Raw genomic sequence first — 26320 nt, 5'->3', positions numbered from 1 at the left:
GGGAATAAGATATAATAGATCTCAGTTACAAATCATTTTAAAATTCTGCAAGTAATTGTGGTAGCCAAAATATTTTTGTGTATTTTCCCTTTAATTGCCTGTTAAGCAATCCCATGAAAAGACAAGGTGTATTTTTTAACATAAATCACTGTGGCAGGCTATAACACGAATGCTGGAATTTACAATGTTTTCTTTGGCAACCACAGTCGCATGACACATGATTTAGTGAGCAGAGAGGCTTTGGAACTTCTTTCTGAGCTCTGTCTTCTCTGTGTAATATAAAATCCCCTCCCCCCTCCTCTGCCTTCATATAACAAACTGAGAACAGTGAGCCAGTGTCTGTGTAACTGGCAGCCATGTTTTGCAACCTCCAGAGAGATTTTGAAAGGGAAATAATGGTTTGCAATAGGACAGCTAAGAAAAATTAGTAATCAATACATGTCTAAAATATACATAACTTGTTATTTAAAGGGGGCGTGGGTGGAAACTTCTTTGTGGCATTGCTGTTTTGATAGGTCTTAATTACTACTATCACTACATACTAAAAAATGCAAGTATGTCAATGTGAAGTAGCCCATAGCAGCCAATCAGACATTTCATGATTTTATGATCTTAATCCACTAAATCAAGCAAAGATCATTCCTGATTGGTTGCTATGGGTTACTGTACATTTGCACCGCTGCAGTTTCTTAGAGAGTAGCCCCAAGTGTGTTGCACCATTTATGGAGACGTTTTAGACCATAACTAAGATCTCTCCACATAACATCTATTTTGGGTAAGGTTTTCTGACAGGTTGTTCCACTTTTGGACACTAGAAATTGGGCTGTTGGCTTGGTACCTTCATGGGCAATAAACTATGCATATAGTATTGTATTGTATTGTCTTTGCACATTTGGTGCTATACAGTGCCTTATTCCCATGACAGAACTTATGCTACTTTCTACACAGTGGTGCACATATAAATGAACACTCAGGAAGGACGATTTAGATCTTTAGAACGTAAAGGATTGTAAATTAATAACAGTGGAAATCTCTTTTAATTATCTCTTATAATAGAGGGTTAGGAGAATTCTGACAGCTTGGGTTCGGTACATCCCATTGCACTAGATCAAGTTTAGGCATCCCAAAGCTGCTGTTAAACTACAACTCCCAGAATGCCCTTGTGGTGTACCAGCATTTAAAGATCCATGTGTTGCTGATCTCAGTACTAAAGAACATAACACGTGTAAACCGGTTGGATTTTATTTTACTATAAAGTATGCAAATGTAACTCCATTCAATTTGTGCAAATTTTGTGGAAATCAGCTTTTGAGAGAAGGCATTACCATGGTATTTGCTAGTATTTCATTCAAATACGCTATTTGCAAACTAGTGAAATTCTCTGGAGGCTAGTGGCTTATGATCACATTCTAGGGATATTAACACGGGACCAAAATAGTTCACTCCAATATATCTATATTCCTGTTTACAATTGAAAACTGTGAAATTCTTGATTTGGGCATACCCAGATTTAATACAATAGTCAATATTTTGTTTGATATATTAAATAACTATATTAATGAAGTAGAAATTTATAATTTAAAAAATGCAGAACATCTTAGCCTTAGGCTAAATATTTCCCTGAATCTGTTTGTGTTGGCAATAAGTATAGCCCTTTAGAGTCTCTTTTAAATTGTAAAATAGACTATGGGTTTATTTAACAAAGATATTCTATTGCCACATCCTCCAGTGATAGAAAATCTTCTACCACCGCTATTTATCATTAAAAGTTTTGCCGGTGCAGATAAGCGACACTCAGCTCCCCGGCGACGCAGGTTGGCAGAGCTAAACAGAGACTTACCTCTTCACTGGCCAGTCCAGGGATCTTCTGTGTATGCGTGTTGCAGAATTCCGGAACACAGATGCACACTGCACTGTAAGCTCAGTCTCGTGGTTATTGTAGTGGATTTATAGAAAATGTAAAAGATTTTTTTAAAAAAGTACTTAAAAAATAATGTAAAAAAAATGACACTTTTTTTAAAATAATTTTAAATAGAAAAATATTTTATTTAATTCAATAAAGCATTTTCTCCTCTATCGCTGCTGTGATCCTTCTGATGTCACAGGAGGTGGACGGCAAGGTAAACGCCGGCAATAGTTACTGACGGCTTCTGGGCTTGGTAAATAGGGTGAAGACTTATCTCTGGTGAAAACACCCATTTTCACCGAATTTAGGACTCATCTCCCTATGATAAATAGGGGCCTGATTCATTAAGGATCTTAACTTAGGAAAATTCTTATTTCAGTCTCCTGGACAAAACCATGTTACAATGCACAAAACAGATAACATAGAACTTGCTGACATGCGCCAACACCAGAAATCAGAGAGAGGTGGTGACTTCACAACAATTTACCCAATAGTAAATCCTATCAAATAGCACAAAAACGCACAAAAAAGTCCTTCTGGAAGTCCTAGAAAGAAGTAATAAAATTAAAATAAAAGTAAAAATAAAAATAAAAATGAGAATGAGAAATAATAATAATTATTATTATTTCTCATTCTCATTTTTATTTTTACTTTTATTTTAATTTTATTACTTCTTTCTAGGACTTCCAGAAGGACTTTTTTGTGCGTTTTTGTGCTATTTGATAGGATTTACTATTGGGTAAATTATTGTGAAGTCACCACCTCTCTCTGATTTCTGGTGTTGGCGCATGTCAGCAAGTTCTATGTTATCTGTTTTCTGTTATTAGTATGGTTCGGTGTTACCTACTTTGAATTTGCTACAAGCTGCCTCCTATTGTATCATTGTTGCGCCATTGTTGGATTTGGTATACTTCAATTTGCTACATGTTACAATGCAAGTTAGTATTCTGTTTTGCACATAAGTTAAATACTGACTGTTTTTTCATGTAACACACAAATACTCAATAGCTTATTTGTACACTGAAATTTAAAGTTGATATTTGTGTGCTACATGAAAAAACAGTCAGTATTTAACGTATGTGTAAAACAAAATACTAATTTGCACCCCTTGCATTGTAACAGGGTTTTGTCCAGGAGACTGACGTAAGAAGTTTCTTAAGTTAAGATCCTTAATGAATCAGGCCCTAGACCCTTATATCTTGTTTTTAATGAATATGACAACTTTATGTATTTAGTGACACTTCAGTAGACTGGTATGTACACATCACAAAGCTAATCTGGTAGGGAAATGGTGTCAGAGAGACAAGATTACACAGAATTACTGTAGGCACTCACTTATTAAAATAATCTAAAACATCATTTTTTTTACATTGGATAAAGGAAAATGTTGCCCGGCGCTCTAAAATAAACAATATGTGATAAGCTCACCTGCCAACGTCTTGGCGTCTCCTGTTGGTAGTTCCCTCACATGTACAAAACCCAAAAATTACAGCGCTGGCATCAAAACAAATTAGGCTCCACTTGGGAATACTTTCTATTAATAAAATATCTTAATTGTGATAATCCAAATGGAAAATGATACTCTATTCACCAGGGTAGAATAAATCCGGGAGAATGGTTCTCTAAAAACATCTAAAATTTATTACACACCTAACTAACAAATAGTACCATACCACAAACATATACCTAGTTTATAATACAGTATAATCACTAAATGCTGAATCAATAACAACATATTCTATACATTCAGAAACATCAGTTTATGGACATAAAGTCAATAGTAGTAAAACAGATCTTTTTCCCTCCTTAAAGAAATATGAGCACTTCTATATCTGTATTAGTCCTGGTAATCCCCACATAGAGTGAGTATTAGCGGTTGATTACTATTTAGTAGAGTTCAGTGAGGAAAAACAATGGGCCTGATCCATTAAGGAAAGTAAAGTAAAAAAAAATGAGTAACTTTGCACCTTGGCAAAACCACGTTGCATTGGAGGGGGAGGTAAATTTAAAATGTGTTGGCAGATGGATAGTTGGGGTAGGACATGTCCCAGATCAACTTTAAATTTCAGTGCAAAAATAAAGATATCAAGTATTTGTGTACTACATGAAAAAACAACCAGTATTTAACTTATGTGCAAAATAATAAACTAATTTGCACCCCTTGCATTGAAACATGGTTTTGTCCAACAGAAAACTTACTCCTTTTTTTTTTACTTTTTTTTTCCTTGATGTCCAGACTCCTGATCCCCAGTAGGAAATTAGTTAGTCGCAATATCTTCAAGTAGCTACTTGTGTGATTTAAAATAGTTCTATAGTGCTACAAATATGAAAAGTACAACACTGACCAGCCTATGTCACAGCTGTGAATGAATAAGAAATGTTGAATCCACACTGTAGTTTTAAGTAGAGATTCAATGGTACTTGCTTGTAAGGAGCGGTCTCCCTACTGATAGCTCTCCCCTCCAACTCACAGCCGGGTACTTTGGACAGCCTCCGGCGGCAGTGTTCACAGGCTCCGAACACTTCCAATATTTCAGTGAATTGATATAATCGCACTCCCAAGGGGTCAGTGAAATATTCTTTAGATGAAATAGCAGCTCTTGATCCACATTGGTATATATGTTAATCACGCTTCCAGAGTCTGTGTAAACTAAAAGCTTTGCTGAACTGACGCGTTTCGTCTGACTTTGTCAGACGTTTTCAAAGACGATGTCCCTAGCATGTGAAACAAATATATATTCAGGGTCACATTTAAAACCTTCCTTGAACCTCCATTTTCTAAAGCATGCAGCACCTGGAGGGAGTAATCAACGCCCAAAAAAACAAACTAGAAATTAGTGAAAGAAAAGAAGGAGCGCTTCTTAAAACTAATGAAATGCGTGCAAGTTAATAAAATTATTTGAAAAACGGCAGCCAAGGCCAATTGGAACCACTGTGTTCGTGCAAAGAAAAGAAAATGTTGTCAGATATCTCTGACACTGTGTAGTAGTAGTAAAATCAGTGATTTCATTATTTGAACTGTTAGGGGTATATTTACTAAACTGCGGGTTTGAAAAAGTGGAGATGTTGCCTGTAGCAACCAATTAGATTCTAGTTATCATTTATTTAGTACATTCTACAAAATGACAGCTAGAATCTGATTGGTTGCTATAGATAACATCTCTACTTTTTCAAACCCACAGTTTAGTAAATTCATTCATTAGGCAAACTAATGCCCAGTGGGCCTGGATTACTGTAACCCATTTTTATGCATGTTTTTTTCCCCAGCAAACAGAAGGGGGTAAAGGGACCCAAATAGCATCTTGCCCAGCGCCCTGTGGGGTCTTAATCAAGCTCTGGCTAGAGGCAGTACATAGAGAAACATATTTTACTTTGCAAATAACATTCATTCTTCACTAAACAGCGCTCGATTTAATACTGGAATTGTTTTCTACAATGTGCGTGCAAAGTCTACAATGCATAATGTGGGCTCTCTGCTAATGTATCCATCTCATTTCCATTATCTACCCTCTTTTTCAGCTCGCTCAGATCTTACCAACCGAGGAGAACTTCCTGTTATTCTTCAGACAGCAGTTGAAATCAAGCGAGGAGTTTATGCAGGTATTTCAGATCTATATTCTTTGGAAGGAACATACAGGTTTGCAGAAACTAATGTAGCATTTCAATAACTTTATATTGGTCTTAAGCCAAATGTATAAAGATTTGCTCTACTATCTCCCAAGTGCCTAACTGGTTCCCAAATATACACGTTTCACAGTCATTCTGTATGTTTGTGTAAAGTTGTGGTGTCGGATGCTGTAAATGATTTTCTGTGGTCATTTTTATCAGAAAGTTTGCTGAGATACATTTGCTTGTTAATGAGCACACACAAATACTGGTCTCTTTCCACAAATCTTAAGTGCCCCTCTTTGTCCATTTATAATGTTGGGACACAGCTATCAGTTGAGTTGACAGATTTAGGGCTAGATTTACTAAGCTGCGGGTTTGAAAAAGTGGGGATGTTGCCTATAGCAACCAATCAGATTCTAGCTTTCATTTGTTTAGTACCTTCTACAAAATGATAGCTAGAATCTGGTTGCTATATTCAACATCCCCACTTTTTCAAACCCGCAGCTTAGTAAATCTAGCCCTTAGACATCGAAGACTAAAGGCATCACAAGGTTTATAATGTCTCCTATGTAATGGTCCATATTTTTTCTTTATGTTTTATGTTTGCTTGTTGGTGTATGCATGCTGTAGTTAGTGTGTGCTACGATGGCCGTGCTTGATGCAGTTTTGTCATTAGTGCCTATTACACATAGACCAGATATGTGGCCATAGTAAGCACACATTGCCCCATGTTTTGTATCTGCCAATGGCTAAACACGCAAACAGGTTTATGTTCTGTCCAATCAGATCCCATGGGATTGAATTTTAATTTTCAGGAAGATAGTATTAGGCAGGGGCAGGCTGGGCTGGGGGGCTGTGGGGCATGTGCCCCCCAGGGCCGGTCCCTTAATGGTCTACAATGGGCTGAATCACCTGCATTTTTTTTCCTTTAAAATAATACTAATAGGCTGCTGAGTCAGGTCTTGTCCCCTGGGCTAAACTTTGCCAGCCTTCCCTTGGTATTAGGTGTAACAAACACCATCATTTTGGGACAGTTTGGTAAATAAATGACCATGTTGACTAACAAAACCAGCAGGAATTTAGCATGGCTCAACTTACATAATTATATCACAGGTTTTTGGTTCCCTTAATAGCTTTTTTGAGCATTTTTTATAAGAATGTTTTGCATCTTTATCACACATTGAATAGTGTTCGGTTTGTTTTTTTAATTAATTGCAATTACTGTAGTTGAACAGTGTCATTTTCTTTTTACTGTATTTTATGTAAGGTTTCATAATGTTATGATGTTTGGCTTTACAGAATAAGGTGTATTAGCAGGTCCCTAAAGCCTACTTGCCTACTTTTCGGACTTCCCCTCTGAGGTACACAGGGCCAGCGCAGGCGGTTTGATGACGCAATTCGCATCCTCACCGCTCTCCCTCTGCTGCGCAAAGACATGATTGTGTCATCCTGCAACTGGGGCTGGCCATGATGATGCGAATCGCGGCAATAGGACCCGTATGACAAGGCCAGATGAGGCAAATTGTAATATCAAGGCCCGTCCTCTTTATAAGAAGGAGAGGTGGGATCTGGGCTGGCGGCTTACTCTCCCGGGAACCTGGGAGGACTACACTAAATTCGTGACTCTCCCAGACCTTCCTGGCGAGTTGGCAAGTATGCCCTAAACAAGTGCCGTAACGAGGGTGGTGCGGGCGGTGCCGTCGCCCAGAGCGCAAAGCCAAGGGGGTGCAGCAGCCGCCCGCTACCTGCCTTCAGCCCTTAAGTTCCGCTTAAGGGCTGAAGAGACGCAAGTTTGCGTTCCAAATGCCGAACTTCCTGTCAGTGGAACGCACATGCGTTCCATGGCGGAACTTAATGGCTGAAGCATCAAACTCTGGTAAGTTAAAATCTCTCTCTTTTTCTCTCCTCCTACTCCCCCACCTACCACCACCCTACTTCCTCCTTAGATGGGGGGCGCCGGTGCCCTGTCTCGCCCAGGACACCAAAATGTATAGTTACGGCACTGCCCTAAACCTCTAAAATAAAAAAATTACATTAATTTTAAAGTATGCGTTAAATATGTGTGCGAAATGTATGTATGTTTGTATGTTGAAATGTTATGAAGTGTCTGCCAATCAATCCAAATCACCGGAACATTGTCAACATGATTGGCTACCGTTCATACGTAGCCTTCTGAGCCACTGTCAGTAGCAGCCATCTCTAATTCTTCCACTCTCCATGTGACCAGCCCTGGGTCCAGTCTATTTTCTTATCAATTTAGAATTAGGAAAACAAGTGTATTGGGCTTTGTTGCGCTGCATTTACATGTTAAGTCCAAAATGACTTGACAGGTGCTAAACTAGTGCAAAATATCTTTTAAAAAGCAAAACACTTTTTTTGTGTCACCCATAACCAGTAGATAATAAGTAATAAATGTTACTGTATGGGTACAGTCCAGTTCTGCACACACCTGTTGTGCTGGTGAACTAACTCCCTCTCAAGAAGAGATGGCCGCCCTCCACCGCATATCCTTATCACATCATCTGTTATTTATTCTTCCAGACATGGAGGAGATATGATACCGATCACAGCGGCTTTATCGAAACTGATGAACTTAAGGTAAATATGTAGACACAATATCAAGCATGCCAGTCAGATATGCCAACGAAAATCAGACTTAGTTGATATATTTGATTTCAGTTGATTGCAATGCAAGAATTAAATATGTTTGTGTATAGTGGTAAAGAGAGCTTACAGGTGTGACGTCAACAGGCTCCAATCTTATATAGGGACACTTGTGGATAAAAATAAACATTGATAATGCTACTGAAGACCACAGTAAGGAATAGCCGCACCAGACATTTGCCTATAGCACCACTAGTGTGTTCTATGTATAGCTGCTAACAACCCATTATATACATTCCTACATACATTTTCAGTTTTCAGTTTAGTAGGTGACCACAATTCTTTAGCTTCCAAGCAGATAAAAAGAGATAGTTAGATATGTGGTATGAATAACATTAACCCTGTTTCAGTTGAATGTTGCTTTTTAAAGCTATCCCCATTTGTCTCAGTGAGGCTGGTTTACCATGTTTAATATGTCAAACTTATTGCATATGCCCTGAAACAGCCTATTTAGCCAAGTCTTGGGGCTAGATTTACTAAACTGTGGGTTTGAAAAAGTGGAGATGTTGCCTATGGCAACCAATCAGATTCTAGCTGTCATTTATTTAGTACATTCTACAAAATGACAGCTGGAACCTAATGGTTGCTATAGGCAACATCTCCAGTTTTTCAAACCCGCTGTTTAGTATATGTACCCATTGGCCTATATAGTGTAGTATGTCTTCTCTCGACGTTCTCTAATGATAAATGTCACAATCACCTGTGTGCAATAGATCTGTTCTGCACTTTCACTGGAGACCTTTTGCCTTTCTGAACTTCTGAGCAACTTCTTGATTTTTGTCCTGATAGAGTTTTCTGAAAGACTTGTTAAAGAAGGCAAACAAACCGTACGAAGAATCAAAACTGGACGAATACACGCAAACAATGGTAAGACTTACCTCTGAGTTGAAAAAACATAAGTTATGTTGCACATTTGTGGGCCAGTATATGTTCTAAATACAAACAACTTGATAAATGAAAATGTATCACCCGTCACCTATATACAGTGGAGGCAACCATTTTTTGAGACCCAATTTGAACCATTATTCCGGGAACTACTGAGATATAATGTACATTGTATGTTATGTCTCAGCATTTTATTAGTTCACAGTGAATGAATAGGCTGCATTCTCATGAATTCTGGTTCAACCCACTAAATGGCTGCCTTCATTGTAAGTAATGGGTACACTTTAAAGGAAGAAGTAAGTGTACCTGTTGCATATACACAGTGATGAAGGCAGATTATTCTGATTACTACTCCATATTCTGCGCATTCATGTGCTTTATTTAGTTATGCACATATCACTTAAATCTAGGTTACAAACATATACTTTTACAATTATAGACTGCCACAAATTGCGAAGAGGAGCATTTCGAGAGAAGTAGGGTGCTCATTAGACGATGAATCATTTTTGGGTTTTGTAAAAAAAAAAAAATATTTCTTGGAGCTATGGGTGGGTTGAACAACTTGAAAAGCCTTTAAAATCAAAAGGTGATCAAAGAAAGTTAAATGCATATATCTCTTGTAAATAAGGCCTCTTTTAGTTAGGCAGAATTGATGAAGGGGCATGGGGCCTCAGCCACTAGAGGGTGCTATTTTCTCTGTTCTGTTCCTCCACTCACATCCCTCTTTAATCACCTTTGGCAGTATTAATTAAACATATATCATACATCATATACCATGCCTCCTTACATTGTTTCTATGGATGGAACAAAGTCGTCTTTGAAATCCAAAGCTTAAGTAAAGATGATCCTGCAATTTTGAGTATATTAGGCCAATTTAGATCACAAATTACAGTGTTAATAAGCACGAAAAACACAGATTCCAATGACCATCTGATCGTGATCTATTGGTTTTCAATTGGTACAGCAAGGCTTATTAATATTAAATAATTAATAAACTTATTATAACTTTGCATTTAGGTGCACACTTTTCACTGCATCAAAGCATCCAATTGGCAATTAGATTGTATCTTTCTATATATAGCCTTGATGTTAGACTATAAAAGCAGTCGTCTGATTGATTGCTGTCTCCTCACTGCTGTAGATTCAGCGGTTCTTGTTCCAGGTCTAAACGAGTTCCAGACAAATGGAATGGCCTGTGTATAGACACTTTACAGGTGGTGCCACATGGGTATTTCAAATATTAGCGCTTTTCAGTTAGAAGAGGTCAGTGTTCAGATGTGCTCAGTTCATCACACGAGAGAGAGATTACTCTGAAGACACTGCATGCCATGCTGTCTGAGCTTAATTGCTTTTGTGTGACAAAACCTTCCAGCACAGGAGAAACCGACCTCTTGCTGTACTCTTTGTAACTGATAAAGTGCTATCACTTAAAGCGCACACGGAACTTTACCCCAGGGGTAAGAGGAAGCAACAAATTCCAATTCAGGAAAAAGTTGCATCTGATGCAGAATTCTGCTGACATTATGGTGATATCACCATGAAATCCCCCAAATATGCAGGTTGCTATGTTAGAGAGAGGTGCAGACACAGACTGACTGATAGCTTGGCAGGCTTGCTTTGCAGAAATGCGCTGCTTGGATTGGTAGATTCATATTCAGGGGCAGGGCCAGCAGTGTCAGGGCACTCACCTAAATACATGAGGGGTCTTCAGATGACTGTGCTGGAGTTAGAGTAGAATATGCAATGTCAGGTCATCACTGATCAATGTATTTTTACCAACTAATCATTTCAGTTATGGTGTTTAGCTGTCCTTTAAACGATACAGGTTTCCTCTTCATAATGCAAATTACATAGAAAATGGACTTTTGCTCTTTGCACTACACCACTTCCATTGTTCCGGGCTGCAGGGCAAAGCCTGACAAATGCCAAGGTCAAATAAGAAGTTGGCAGCAGCCAGAGATGCGGTGACTTCCTGGCTACTTGCCATTTTGAACTGCTGTTCAGACGCACACAAAAAAAAAAAACAACAACAAAAATGTATATCTGGGATCTCCAACGTTACTTCTGCTCAGTATACCCACAGATAGGATAACACACATTAAATACACTGTATACCATCAGAACCATTTAATTAATGGTTGTTGGACAGGTTTCCCTGATCTCTTTCAGTTATACCTTATAAATCTTTAATCAATTCACCAATTTATACATGAATTCTCCTAGCAGAGCCGCCCACCTTGGTTTAACGCTGCTGCATATTGTACAAGTTGCTGTCTAAGGAATCAATTATGGGCATCATCAGGTCTGTCCTGAGGGGGGGTTTAAATGCACTCACCTCTTTACCTGCAGAACACATCAGTGTAAAGTGGAAGTCTTGTGTATTAGTAATTGGATCATCTGCATCATCTCTACTTATGGTTATTAGAGGAAACACATGGCAGAGCATTATAAGATTCGCAGTCTGACTCCATGTATTTAATATAATGTAGTCCCTCACATCTCTGGTGACTTTACAATGTACACTCCCAAATTTTAAATGGCCTTACAATGCAGATCTCAGATCTCTACAGGCTCTTTTTTTTTTCTGGTAGCGATCCCTATATTTTATTTACCTACCTTGCAGACCCATGCTGTTTCTTGGCATGCTGAAGAAGAAGATTTATAAATCTGTCCTACCCACTAGATATCTCTGACTGGTGGATGGCACCAGTCATTTACCAGACAGAGTGCAAGGACTCTGGCATCATCCACTAATGTATTGAAAGTCATTGATGGAGATAGCACCTGACATCCACCAATCAGAGTTTTGGCTGCTCTTTAAATGGCTTTTAGCACTGTGATTGCTTGATGGTCAGCACTAACTCCAAATGCATAAATAGCTTGTGCTATCCACCAATCAGAGTGCCAGGAGACCCAACTATCTTTGGAACCTGATCTCTGACCTGACAGGACCCAGCTGAGAAACAGCCCAGCTTTTCACCACTACTGTCCACACTCAGCTGCATACATAATGTCACCTGTTTTCTAAACACTATCCACCTCTATCATACTGAAGTTATTATCTACAGTAGGTTTCCCATTAACTGGCTTAAAAATTGAAAACTGTGCATCTGTCCATCAAAGCTGCCCATTCTACTCCTCCTTGAATGTCAGCTGTCAGAACCATATTATTTCAGTTCAAAAAAAATTATTTGACTCACATATGAAACAATTCTCCTTTGTATTTTGTCTGTACCTCCAACCTGCCCCAGAAAACTTTTTGAAAATGTACCTTAAAAAATATACTAAAAATTACTTCTTTCTTCAAGACGCTTCCTAGTAGTTACCCCATTAGTCTTGCATCTAAGTATCCTCTCCAACATTTATAGTAAACTCTTCAGGTACATGCAGTGTCGTGCATTACGTTCTATGCAAAATAAGTATTTAACTATAACCGTGAAAGCTCCTTATAGAAAAGTAAGTGTCCCCCATTTTTTATTTAAAAAACCCATATGGTAGTGAAGATGCTGAGGTACTAAGTAAGGCAGTGTAGATGCCAAGAGCGTGTGACTGACTATGTCAGTGAAGATGCTAAACAACTGACTACAGCGGTGCAGATGTGAGCGATGAAACACGATGGTGCAGTTGTCTGACTAAATATATTAGTATTGATGCTGAGTAACTTAATATGGTGATGTATAGCAGGCTGTCTTTCCAACTGGGCATGCTGGGCAGTTGCCTGGGGGCCTCACGAGCGTATTGGCTCCATAGGCAGGGCCCAACTGATTTTTGTTGCAGGCGCCAATAAATATAAACTTTATTTTATTGATAATTTACATTTTTATTCCTGTGAGAGGTTGTGTAGGTAGGGGCCCAAGTGCACTGCTTTGCCCGGGGGCCCATAATGTTGTTAAGATGACTCTAGTGTATAGACTGAGTGACTGAACACAGTGGTGCAGAAACACATTGGATGCACACTGCAAAACACCTCCATGTTTCACTGGTGCAATTAGATGACCTGTCGAGCATCCTAGGTGTACTTAATTCTAGGTCTAAAGATGCACTGGGCAAAACTGTCAATGTTTACTCAAAATTCAACCTCCTCACACTTTCATACCACCCCTTCATTAGCTAAAACATTTTTGGTTTTTGTCCTAAAATTCTTCACTGACCCTAATTTAGGGTTTAAAATAATCACGAGGAAGTGGGCATATCAGGACTGTCTTCATTACATTGACACTTTTGTGTTTTTGAAACTTTTTATTTAACATTTGTGAAGTGCAAATAGAAAAACACTTCTCTGTTGAGGTGTAACCGGAAGCCCTAAAATGTGTAACAACAAGTATAAAACAAATGAGTAACAACAAGTGTGATGTGTAACAACTGTAACGTAGAGGAAGTGGCCGTGTACCCTTCTGCCCTAAAAAATAGTACCCTAAAACAATGCCCTCTCCCTCCCTTTACTCTGATTTCAGTGATCATGATCTAAGCAAAGTAAATCTAAATTTTGTAATGCTCCACAAAACTTTCTCCAAAACTTCTGCTTCTCCATAAAACTCCACCATCTTGGTCCACAAACCTGAGCAATTTGAGGGCACTTTTGGGCTCCTTAAAAAATCTCCAGTGACTCCATGTGACTGAATATAGTCGAGCAACTTGTGAGTGATTGAACATTCGGCGCTTGGATAAAATATTAAAAATTCAAGCTGACACATCCATTTAATCTGTTCATTAGACCGACCTCATCGCGCTGCTAATATGAAATATTAAGTGGAACCAGGTTTAATAATAGTATCACACATATAGATTAAGAAGTGAGCCCAGCTGACAACTACTAGCACTTAATAGGTGTAGAGAGAGATGTATTTTTTTACTTTTTTTTTTATTGAAGTTTTATGCTCCAAAGGCAAAGTCATTATCTGTTCTAATATTCTGTTCTGAAAGGCGCACTCTGCTATTATTAACTGTCCTAATTCTTAATTAGCAAAAATGCATGTCATTTAAAGAGAAAGGTTCACGCGAGAATCGGCCAGCCTATGTTCTTTCAGTGTATAATACATAATACCTAGTCACTTTTTGGCTAAGTCAAAGACCTACTTACCCAACACCTAAAGGCAGATTTAATAAGACTTCTAGAAAGGAAAAGTGGAGGTGTTGCCCATAGCGACACCTCCAGATTCTACCTATCATTTATCTAGTACATGAAGAAAATGATAGCTAGACATTGGTTGCTATGGGCAACAACTCCACTTTTCCTTTTTATAAGTTTTAGAAGTTTTTAGTAAATCTACCCCCAAATACTTTTTAGCTTCTATAAATTTAATTAGGAACGTGCTTGCTTCTTTACATGATTAGTACAAATTCTATTCCAGGATAAAGGTGTATATCTGACGCAATGAGTTCATCTGTAATGTTCTGTTGTACGATATCCTGACTCCCATTCCAGCTGTTGTAATAATGATCTGGTTTATCAGCAGCCAGACATACTTCCTGCATAAACATGAGCAGTTTGTGGATGCTGAATACAATGGGGCTTTACTCCAAGGCGGCCCTCCTCTCTTTTATTTTACGATATTCTGAAGTTTGCATTCTAAGTGCCATTCAGAAGTGTGTCGTCCTCTCCTGTGGCAGTGATGTGTGTTCAAAAGCGCTGTTGTTCAAAGAACACAGCGTGTCGGAATCTAGCCAAGTGTAGCCTTGGTTCCTCGACAATGCCTCTATTCACATTAAAATCATAAACTGATGATGTGCTTAATGTGTTAAGGTGTCAGTGAATACCAACAGCACTGACACAAAGGAAACAACTTTGGTAGAATACCTTGTTCTTGTTATTTTTTACACCAGTAGAAAAGGGAGTATTAAGTGCTAAAAGTTATCTTTCTATATAAAAAGGAATGTATGAACCGTCATGCTGCTTGAGGAAGTGGGCAAGATAAATGTATGATATTCAGATATGGTATCTTTTACCCAGAGACGCAGTATCTACAAAGTTCACAAAAACAGAAAACAAATGTCAATAATTGTGGCTTCTTGGTGATAGTAACAATCAGTTATGAAAGCACAAAAATAGATTTGTATTTAAGCAAATGTGCCTATATAACTGCTCCGCACATACATAAATGACTGTACCTTGAACCTTGCTGGCACTGAGATTATAAGGGCGGGGGAGGTTCCCGTTACCCGTTATCGCTGCAGGACCAGCCTTCATTTGAAATAATAATAGAGCATTCGTGTTCCAGAGATGGACTAATGTCGGTCACAGCTGCTTGGCAAATAGGGACAGGTTTCCCCAATAATCCAGGGGGTGCAAAGTTTTGGTGAATCAGGTACAATGTGCGAATTTCTGAAACCGAGCTGAATTAAATAATTACATGGAATACACCGTAAGAATCGGGTTTGTAAATAAAACAGGTTGGGTACTGTTTTACGGTGCGGATAATTCCGACACTAAACAGTACTACAACTAAATTCCAAATATTTTAAAAAACGGAGTGTACAATAATCAGACTTACCTGCATAGCGACACTGTAGATGTCCGAGTGCATTAGGATGTTGACTTGAAGTAAATCCGACTGTCAGTTAGTAGATTTTAACGTCAGTGCGACCTGTCTGATTTAATTTAAAGCGGCAATGTCTGGTTAAGTGTTTAAACACTTAACTTAACTGTGGGCTCCTGACATCTCCGCTTTAAATTACAAGGGAATGGTCAAGTCTTAATATTTCTACACCATGTCTATAATAATATAAATAGGGTTTGGAATTTTATACATCTATTTTAACCGTTATAAGCAGATATAGTCAGTATTACCTATGTCATATATGTAAAATAAAGTTATTTAGCCAATATTTTTGTCATTTGCAGCTTAGGATGTTTGATTCAAATAATGATGGGAAGCTGGGACTTACAGAAATGGCAAGGTAAGACCACATCTGTAAATGTAGCACACCTCGCATATGTAATGGGGAAAATATTTTGTGCAGTGTTGTTTGATTTTTTTCTAGTGTTTCTAATGTTCCTATGTATAAAAGCGTAAACTTGTTTAAAACATTGTATCGGTGTTAGTATGATGTTAAGCTATGTTTTGCTGGAGAAATCTACATAGTCTGTGTAGCCATGGGATAGATTTACCAAAACTTCTAAACAGGATGGGGTAAATGTATCAAGCTGAGAGTTTTCCAGTGGGTTTGAAAAACCAATCGGATTCTAGCTATCATTTATTTAGTACATTCTACAAAATGATAGCTAGAATCTGATTGGTTACTATAGATTAAATTTGTTCTTTACTCTAAGTCAATATATCAGCAACAAAATAAACTTTACATGAGTGTTATATCTTTCTTCCATCTGTTGTGTTCAAACATAAAATGCTGAACAAGGGTATTTTAACAATGACATACAATGAGATAAATTACATTTAAAATACAAAAGAAAAAGACAGTTGTTGTCAGCGCTTATCCTTAACACTGTATATCTGTGCGTATCTAGCAAAATGAAAACATGATGTATTGGTTCATATTTTGATCAAAACTTTTAAGCCTGCATCCCAGCTCCAAGGGTACCTCATTGTATGCAGGTCCTACACTGACCTATATTCTTCAAACACCATTAAAATGAGTTATAATCAGATGCACTCACCTCCCAGGTATAGGGGCTTGCATCTAACAAGGGCTGGCTTGTAAGTGGAGACCCAAACCATTATCACAGTGGAACTGAATGCCTAAGGGTAGCACTGTAAATGTGTCGTACCCTGGGCAGAAGAGGCAAGGGGAAGGTGAGGTGCAGTATGTGTCCATCGCTGGGCTTTCTTCCCCCAATATTGCTGAAGGGCCCTGTGATCAGGGGCGGATCTAGAAAACGACTGTACCCGGGGCGATTTAGGGGGGGCGATTTAGGCCCCGCCCCTTTCTAACAGTTTAGGCTGCTGACGGCTGCACAGTATGTGCAGGTCCGTCCAGCCGTGACAGGCAGGGACAGTGTGCTGCCCGGCTGCTCTGATTGTGTTTTAAACACAATCAGAGCAGCCGGGCAGAACACTGTCCCTGCCTGTCACGGCTGGATGGACCTGCACATACTGTGCAGCCGTCGGCAGCAAGTGTCTGCTAGGGGGGGCGATCGCCCCCATCGCCCCCCCTTGGATCTGCCACTGCCTGTGATTGTGAGTTACACCCCTGGATCAGAACCAAACTTGGAAGAAAGAGCAGCTGAGGGTGGTGTATTTGTGAAATCTGCTTTGAAGCAATTGCTGGTAATAAGTTGTGATGTTTAGTTTGTTGCTGTAAATGATGAGCGTTCATTTAGTCACCGACTAAAAATCTTCAGGTTATAATAGACTAACCAAAATACTACACAGCAAGATGACATTAAAATAATAAATATTAGATAGGTACATTTTCATGGAAAAAATTGTGTTAAACAAGTTACTTTAACTTACATTTCATATATCATATGGAAATTGTATATTGATTCCAGTTTTCCATGAACTGAATACATATTTTATCATCTTGACATTTAATGATTACATATAATAAAATCAGCACATAAGAGGCAGCGTGCAAAACTATTACTTGTGCTTTTGATTATAATGTCACTTCACAAAGCTTGTCTTCATTAATGGAAACATGCCGGTGTGTTGTTTTTTTTAAATAATTGTTTGCAGCTATAAAATGGAATTGTCGGATCTTTGCCCAGACCTACTGTTACATCTATTATGAATATGATATATTTTTTGCAAACTCCATTCAGGTGTTCCTCCTCCCCATCTGCTCCACCAGAACATGCCATAGGCAAAGTTGGGAGCAGTGACACATGAATATTTAACCTGAAATATGAGTTGATAGAAAATGTGTTTTTATACATTCAGGAATATATTCAGGATATAACGTGCCTATACAGTACAGAATAAAACGATGGCAAGCTCTGCTTTGTTTTTGTAATCCTTAACCCCCAACTGAAATACAGTACTGTTTAAATGTACCTCTTTTACTAGCATAAAAAGTTGTGGTTGGTGGTAAATGCATACTTGCCAACTTTTCCTCGTTGGCTTCAGGGAGATCCCGGGGGAGGTGGGCATGCGGGGGCGGGGCTTGATTAATCGCATCATTTTGGCCCCACCCCCTAAACAATTGGCAAAAATGTGGCCAATTGCAGCAGGGGGCGGGGCTAAGATGATGCAATATTTGCGTCATTAAGCCCTGCCCACCGCCACTTATCTATCTGTAGCGGGGGCGAGAACCGGGAGGTTGCCCTGCTCTCCCGGGAGGTCTCCCAGAAATGCGGGAGTCTCCCGGACATTCCGGGAGAGTAGGCAACTATGCATTAGAGAAAAGCAGCTAATGAATCTCTAGAGACTGAAGTGTCTTTTACATTTCTGTCTCCATTACTGAAGTCATGTTGTCTTACCTGTCAGTCTTTGATTAAATCCTGGTCTCCATGAAAATGGCCACCTCCATAGGCATCAATACAAGGACATAGGACACAATTTGTGAAACGTGTCATCATGCCACAGATGGTGAAGCCAACCACGTCTTGTACTGGCTCAGCATCAGGGAGAATGCCAGACTCTTCAGGGAGTGAGGGAGATCACCCTTATTTCAGGGAGTCTCCCTGACATTCAGGGAGAGTTGGCAAGTATGGGTAAATGTGATGGAGCCTAACAAGTATTGGGCTCTCACACATCCTTACACCTTCACATCTCAGCTTGTTGTTCAAGATCTCATACAATAAATCAATAAATGAATCAGAGCTAAGAAAGTGGTAAAGGGTTGTTTAAGAGATCCCTGAGTAACTGGCTAAGGGGTACATTGAGGGGTCTGGTGCAGAAACTCGTAAAAGACAAGTGCTCGATTTCATACATAAAACAGTAAAATTATGATTTGCAAATTACCAGATTTTCTATGGAGGATATGAACAGGGCAAAGTGCTCTTTAAACATAAATACTGAATTAACTATGTTGAGTGTGCATAATTCTGTTTCCAGCATCTTCACTTTAACTTCCAGCAACTATAACTTCTTAAACAACAGCATATTGTTAATGTAACTATTTGGCAATAATTATGGAGAAGTGAAGCTTCAAAGTGAAATTCTACTTTTAGATATAAAAGACATAACATCAAATGGGATTTGATGTAGGAGAAGCTTCCTGTGATTTTAAATATATAACCAACTATTGATTCTGAAACTTTGTGCTCGTTAAACAATCATCAGCAGAATAGAAAACTGTGAGGGCTATACTTTAAGTATAATTATTTATTGTATTTACTATTATTGAAAAAGTGTCTAATGCCTCTTCTGTAACTTAGTGCATATTTGACTTGTTTTTGAAATATACTCAGAATACAGAATCAGGTTTGTGGCTTTAAGCAAGTTGCGGGCTGTTCCTCAGTGGAAGAGTTTATTAGCAGAAACTAGACGCTTTAAAGATTAAGGACCTCATTTAGAGTCGGATGCAAAGTCCGTTTTAGGGGCATCGGAATAAACCACTATCACGTATGTGCAGAAAGCACCATATCCGCCTGCATCTTGGGCGCAATTAACACTTGCATCAGCTTGCGACTCCCAACGAGAGAATGGGAGGAACGCGGAATTGTGAAGGCGTGACCATGTAAATACATCCTAGTCGCAGTGAGGCGCAGGCTCAACACGCGTCAAAAAAGGGCTAAAGCTGTGCAGCAGGAATTAGGTGGTGCAAGGGTTAGCTAGCTGCAGGAACTGCTCACAGCTCAGTAGAGAATTAATAGTGGGACATGACTGGTGTTTGCTTGCCCCTCGTAGTACCCTACCAAGCTGCTGCACACTCTCACTCCTACACTTCTTAAACAGACTTTGTGTCTGACTCTAAATGAGGTCCTAAGTGCATAATTTAGAATTGGATATATAAGCAATTCTTTGTGTAAGATTTCCGGAAGCGCATGCAAAATGCATAGTCATATATCCATATATAGGTTTTTACGTATCGTTGACTTGCATCCCCTCGTTCATGGAGCTGCAGAATGGGACAGGACAATCAGGGGTGGGCAAGCATAGGCCCAGAACAGTAAGGACTTTGAACAGGGGTATCTCTTTAGAGTGCTGGAGGGCTGGTGCCAGATGCCCAATGATGACTATCAGCAGCAGTATCTAGCCTCTTCTGATTTGCTGATTGCATCTACGTGTTCTACACTTCCTCTTTTCCTCACTAGTCACACCTTTTACAAAGATTACTTCATAGCTTTTATTACCCTGTTACTACCCTGGATTATTAATTCATGGCTCTCTCCCTCTCTCCTACCTCTTTAACATTTACACCTTCAGTTATTAGAGCAACATAGATATTACACACTTTCCAACTACACTACTCTTAGACCTTCTGCATGACTGGGTTATACAAATATCAGTGCTGCATTTTTCTATAATGAATGGTGCTTTTATTGATACACAGAGATAAAGAGATATATGCACAAAAGTCCAGCAATATTGCTCCATTCTGACAAACCTGACATGGCAAGAAGCAGTATGGCAGCCCATGTGTTAATAAATGAATCATTAATAAGCTATAATAAATTAAATATGCAGAAAAGTAAAGTTATTTGGTGACATTATGCCTTCAAGACCTACTGAATTCTTGTGGCATATTATAGTGAGGATATAATGGGGCAGCACGGTGGCTTAGTGGTTAACACTTCTGCCTCTCAGCACTGGGGTCATGCGTTCAATTCCCGACCATGTAAGTTGTATGTTCTCCCCCTGTTTTGCGTGGGTTTCCTCCGGGTGCTCCAGTTTCCTCCCACACTCCAAAAACATACTGGTAGGTTAATTGGCTGCTAACAAATTGACCCTAGTCTGTGTGTGTGTTAGGAAATTTAGACTGTAAGCTCCAATGGAGCAGGGACTGATGTGAGTGAGTTCTCTGTACAGCGCTGCAGAATCAATGGCGCTATATAAAAAAATGATGATGATGATAGCTCTTCATATGCTGACCAGAAATACCTATCCTGCACTGAGGAGGCTAAAGAAAGGTATGAGTCATTAACTCAAAAAGATGCTAAGTAAATGGCAGAATCCAGGAGTCTAATCTCCTTTTGTAGAGGCTTATTTGCATAATGTTCCTAGTCAGTGTAACATGTGAATACACCTAACCCTGCTCAGTGTTTTAGTGAGTCAGCCTCTTTAGCCCTTTATGTGCTGACCAGAATACCCTATCCTACACTAAAGAGACATAAACATGCAGAAACAGGCTGTGAGTAGATGGATATGTCTTACATTAACAATCCAGTGGGTGTGGCTTTGACTTAGATGGCTTCCGTGTAAATGACATTGCTCGTTGCTATTTTCCTTGTGGATTTTCTTATTTGAATATTGGTACTAAGGAGTGTAGCTTGGAAATCTCCCTAATGGATCCCATTGTTTAGTGAGGCTATCTCTATAAGTTGAGCCTTGGGGGTAAATTTACTAAACTGCGGGTTTGAAAAAGTGGAGATGTTGCCGATAGCAACCAATCAGATTCTAGTTATTATTTATTTAGTACATTCTACAAAATGACAGCTAAAATCTGATTGGTTGCTATAGGCAACATCTCCGCTTTTTCAAACTCGCAGTTTGGTGTTTGTGGTTTTCATATACTTTTGGGCACATTGACAGCTTGGAGAACCTTGTTTAAATGCTTGTGTCTATCTCTTATGTGCTCCGCAAATGGAGCCTCCTCCAGAATTTTGCATTTCATGCATTAAACCCCAGTTATAAATTGATTTGAATTGTATTTGAAAACATTTGCATTTTTATTTGTCTTACAAAAGGACTTTCACTTTGTAAATATGGTTTGTACTCTTTAATATTGTAACTTTTGTTTTTCTCAAAGATTACTGCCGGTCCAAGAAAATTTTCTTCTTAAATTCCAGGTATGAGCCACATTTCTTAAATCCATATTAATATTTCTTTATAGAGTTGTTTATAGTGTAATGGCTGAATATCTGTATCATTTTTATTATTATTACTATTATTATTATTATTATTTTAGGGAGTCAAGATGTGTGGCAAAGAATTCAATAAGGCCTTTGAATTATATGACAAGGTATGGTTGGGATTTTTACCTATAAAGCTTTTCCTTTAATTCTTTCGTAGAATATACTGTTATTGTGGATTGTTTTGTCACATTACACACCAGTCTTATCTGAAGCCCTATTAAACAATAACACAAGAAGTCTTTCACAGCCTAAATGGCCAATAAACAACACAGCTACAGAATATACAACATGCAGCTGAGTTTTACAATATAAATGTAAAACAGATATATACTGTGAATATTAATGGATGCCTTTTTTATATTGCATTAACTGGTATATTAGATTTAGTGTCCCCTTGAAATCAATTCATCAAGCTCAAGTATTTCAGGCTAAATAACCTGAGCAATAACCCGAGCTTTATTTATCGCGCAGGCAAACTAAGCAGATGCATGGGGCAGCATTGAAATTATTTTTATGTTAATCTTTTCATCTTTTTTTTTGTTGGGTATATTTTATTAACCAGCAATTCTAACAATAAATATAGGAGAAGAGAGTATATCAGATGGGCACAAGGGGGTGGGGTGCAAAGTTACTAATTTACATTCACTAACAATGCACAGTGCTGAGCCCTAATTACAATCCCGACCACGATATCTATTTATGAGGATTTTGCCCAGAGCTTCTGCGTTAGTGCATATAGAATTATTTATTGATTTCACTGCTGGTTTCTGTCATCACCGCTGGTCAGCCATAACTTATCTCTATAGTTGTGATTGCTTTCTTTCTTTGCTAATGACTAATGCAGTACTGACTCTTACTAGAAGTATCTCAGTGATGGTCACAACTTCCAGGGGTAAATTTATCAAGCTGCGAGTTTCTGGCGAGTTTGAAAAGTGGAGATGTTGCCTATAGCAGCCAATCAGCTTCTAGCTGTCATTTTGTAGAATGTACTAAATAAGTGATAACTAGAATCTGATTGGTTGCTTTAGGCAACGTCTCCACTTTTTCAAAGCCGCAGCTTGATAAATTTACCCCCCAGACTTCATGAAACAAGAAGACTCCGAAGTTCACAAAGAGAAAGAATGGTGAAAATTATTCACTGAGCTCATTTGCATGAAACTCAGACTTGAAGCACATTAAATGCACATCTTTCAGTTGTCGACTTTCCATTCATCACGCAGGATGGCAGTGGCTATATAGATGAAAATGAATTGGACGCCTTGCTGAAAGACCTCTGTGAAAAGAATAAAAAGGTAAGTCTCTGACTTTATTTTCGGAAGGGATAATTTGGTTTTAAATTAGATTTTAAAAATCTGGTTAATTTATAAAGAAGGATAAGGAGTGAGAACTGTAATTGGCGAAAACACATTAAGTCTACTGAGCCATAGTAAGAGGGATTCATATCCAGCACTGGAGAAGCTTTTATAAAGCTTAAGAAAAGTTATATGGTACTGTAGTACAAAATAACAATATAAAACCTGTGAATGCAAACGGTGCTGATTGTGTAATAAAAAGCAATAGTTGGCAATGATCTGTGGGCAAATTGGGATAGTCACATGGATATCTAAATGGGATTACAAGGTATTATCTCTTCTTTAAATAGGAACTAGATATTAACAGCATTTCAACGTACAAGAAGAGCATCATGGCCTTATCAGACGGAGGAAAGCTGTACAGAACGGAGCTGGCTTTAGTCCTTTGTGCCGATGAAAACTAACAACGTCTTCCCTCTTCCGCTAACTGTGTCTAATAGGCACTAGAAACAATAGTCACTAACTTAGTTCTTTTTTTATCTGTAAATCTAACCGCATATAGAAAATTAGCCAGAATGTGCTGCAAATTATTTTTTTTTTCCTTTTTAATTTGGTTTGTTTCTATACTGTTTGTAATGTACAGTTTTTGTAACTATAAGGGAGGAAAAAAATAAAGAGAACGTCTTTGTTAGAGTTAGAATGTATATTTGGGGAAAGAGAACAGGGGGGAGCTATGCGCTAACACACTTTTTTATTTGCAAGTGAACAGATTGTATGAGAACAAATCAGTTATATGTTAGCAATTCTCTAAGGATCCATTCAGTCAATGGTAGGAAACCTGGAGGTCTCCGACCGTTGTGGAACCACAAGGCCCAGTTTTGCCAGCCCAAGGCAGTAGATCTGCTCTTGAGCTGTTATGAAGCTGCTACTGACATTACTTAGGAATACAAACAGGTTAACCGGGGATGATGTCAGTTTTGGTTTGACAACGGTTTCATGTTGTCGACTTTTATTTAAATACCAGATGCACAATTTATGGAAGGGTCTTTTACATTGACTGGATAGGATACAGTACTTAACCCTGGCACAACTGAAGCATTGAACTGATTTATTATGTTGCTGCAATTGTTCTAAAAGCAGAAAGTAATCTTCTTGTATCACCTTATTGCGCAGCTTTCTAAAACATCTGTTCTTGTATTTACTTTTTTAAAGACTGAATAAGCTGAAGACAATGTCTACTCTAATTATGTTCTATTTGCTCTAAATCTGCTCTAATTATGGCCATTTTTTTAGAAAACATTTATGGTATTTTTGAAAGAAAAAAGCAACAACTTACCTTAGCATATCCAACACGTGGTATTAGTAACCCTGAGAAAGAGCTGTAATCATGTACCTTACAATAAATAAATAAATTGTTGCCTGCATTCCTATGACTAAGCGAACAATGTAGATAATACTGTGTAATTTCTTGCTCCAAGTTGCCTTGTCTTTTCTTTTGAAGGCAATTAACTAATCACATGATCAATACCATCTAATAATGGCCATGCAGTTGATTAGTATAATTTACACTTGAGCTGTTCAAACTCCAATTTCACTTTGTTTTGGGGCAATCTTAAGCATATAGATCTCCCCAGTAAATATGCTCATAGCCCAATTAAAAAAAACAGCTGTCACAAGCTGGAAATATCGTACCATGTAGCAACACTACAAGCCCAGATATATGAGGTCACTAGTGGTCCAACATATAACTTGCAAAATAGAAATCTTGGTAATACATAGGCATGGGGGTACCTAGGTGTATGTTGGGCCAGATTCAATGTCATGAGGGTGATCATTGGGGATCGAGCCTGTTTTTTTTATACACCTCTCAAGCACTTGCCTGAATCCTACCACTGCTTATAGACTTCCATGTCATTCACTATGAGCATACACGGACAGAGGTATAAATTAGTTAAGTGCTGAGGAGATGTATGAATGGGGGAGAACAGATTAATGTTGCCAGAAGGTACTAGTCCCACCAGGCCTTACTAGCTGCCACCCTATGACCTCACACTGATACAGTCCTGCACCCTGGTTGGGAGATGTACTAGACCTGCTCAATCTGCTCTCTCTGTCCCCTATGCTCAGGGTGCAACTGACATTATTGAAGTACTGAACGAAAAGGTTTTGCATATACTAAACATACATTATAATGTAATATCCCCAGAATGTAAATTCAGGTCTCAGGTTGGCCCACCTAGAAAACTTCCTTAAGCTATCCCGATATTAAACATTAATTTTCCTAAATCAACCCTATTACAAAGATTTAAATTAAACACATCCCCTTTCTTATAGGCTGATAATGGTGAAGAGGTGGTGTGCACCCTGACTGCTACCTACCTTGTACTGAGATGCTGCTAATTCTCTGTGTCAGCGATAAGCCAGGAGTGTGACACTGAGGTGACACAACGTAGAGCCCCAGGCTTCACTTACATGGAGCACTCTCAGCCGACATCACAGACATCCACCTCCTCTGCCACCCCCTGCTTGCTCCACACTTGGTAAAAATCTGCTGTGTGTGGGTGTGAGGGGAATAATGTTAGGTTGAGAGGGAACACAGTGCCTGAAGAGGGGCAGGGGCAATTAGGGAGCCCAGGGCTCTCCATCTGGCCCTGAACCCAGTACATTACTGACAATTGTAAGAAACAATGACTGGTTGGCAGAGCCTTCGACCAGACATGCCAGGCATGTGTCAATGTGCTGCACATGTTGTCATGGATTGTTACTGATGAAGAGAGGAGAAACGGTGATCAGAAGAGTTCACGCACAGCAAAGTCAGCACTGGACAGCTCCCGGGTCCACATAACATCCGAAAATATATTTCACTAAGACAAAACTAGGAAATAACATTTCAACAACAGAGAAGCTGCAGATAAAATAATTCAGGTGACCACCCCCTTTAAAATGACAGAAACAAATGAATATGGTTATAGAGAGCCCCAGAGGTGGACAACACATTGATTTCTAGCTATTGTGGGTCTACGGGTCATTGCTGTCCTTACTGGA

The 26320-nt window shown here is 38.8% G+C and overlaps 1 protein-coding gene across 1 annotated transcript in view; it reads left to right on the top strand.

The window, feature by feature from the left end:
* Positions 1–25138, top strand: part of CALB1 (calbindin 1) — a 46868-nt gene extending 21730 nt beyond the window's left edge. The window contains exons 4-11 of the mRNA XM_075213767.1: positions 5426–5506; positions 8057–8113; positions 8969–9046; positions 15906–15961; positions 21878–21917; positions 22037–22090; positions 23204–23275; positions 23626–25138. Coding sequence (XP_075069868.1) covers positions 5426–5506; positions 8057–8113; positions 8969–9046; positions 15906–15961; positions 21878–21917; positions 22037–22090; positions 23204–23275; positions 23626–23739 — 552 coding nt within the window. The 3' untranslated portion in view covers positions 23740–25138. The remainder of the gene's footprint in view (positions 1–5425; positions 5507–8056; positions 8114–8968; positions 9047–15905; positions 15962–21877; positions 21918–22036; positions 22091–23203; positions 23276–23625) is intronic.
* The last annotated feature ends 1182 nt before the right edge of the window (positions 25139–26320 follow it).

The sequence above is a fragment of the Mixophyes fleayi genome, chromosome 5 (assembly GCF_038048845.1).
Source record: "Mixophyes fleayi isolate aMixFle1 chromosome 5, aMixFle1.hap1, whole genome shotgun sequence".
Lineage (NCBI taxonomy): Eukaryota > Metazoa > Chordata > Amphibia > Anura > Limnodynastidae > Mixophyes > Mixophyes fleayi.
This window is presented reverse-complemented; position numbering and strand designations above follow the sequence as displayed.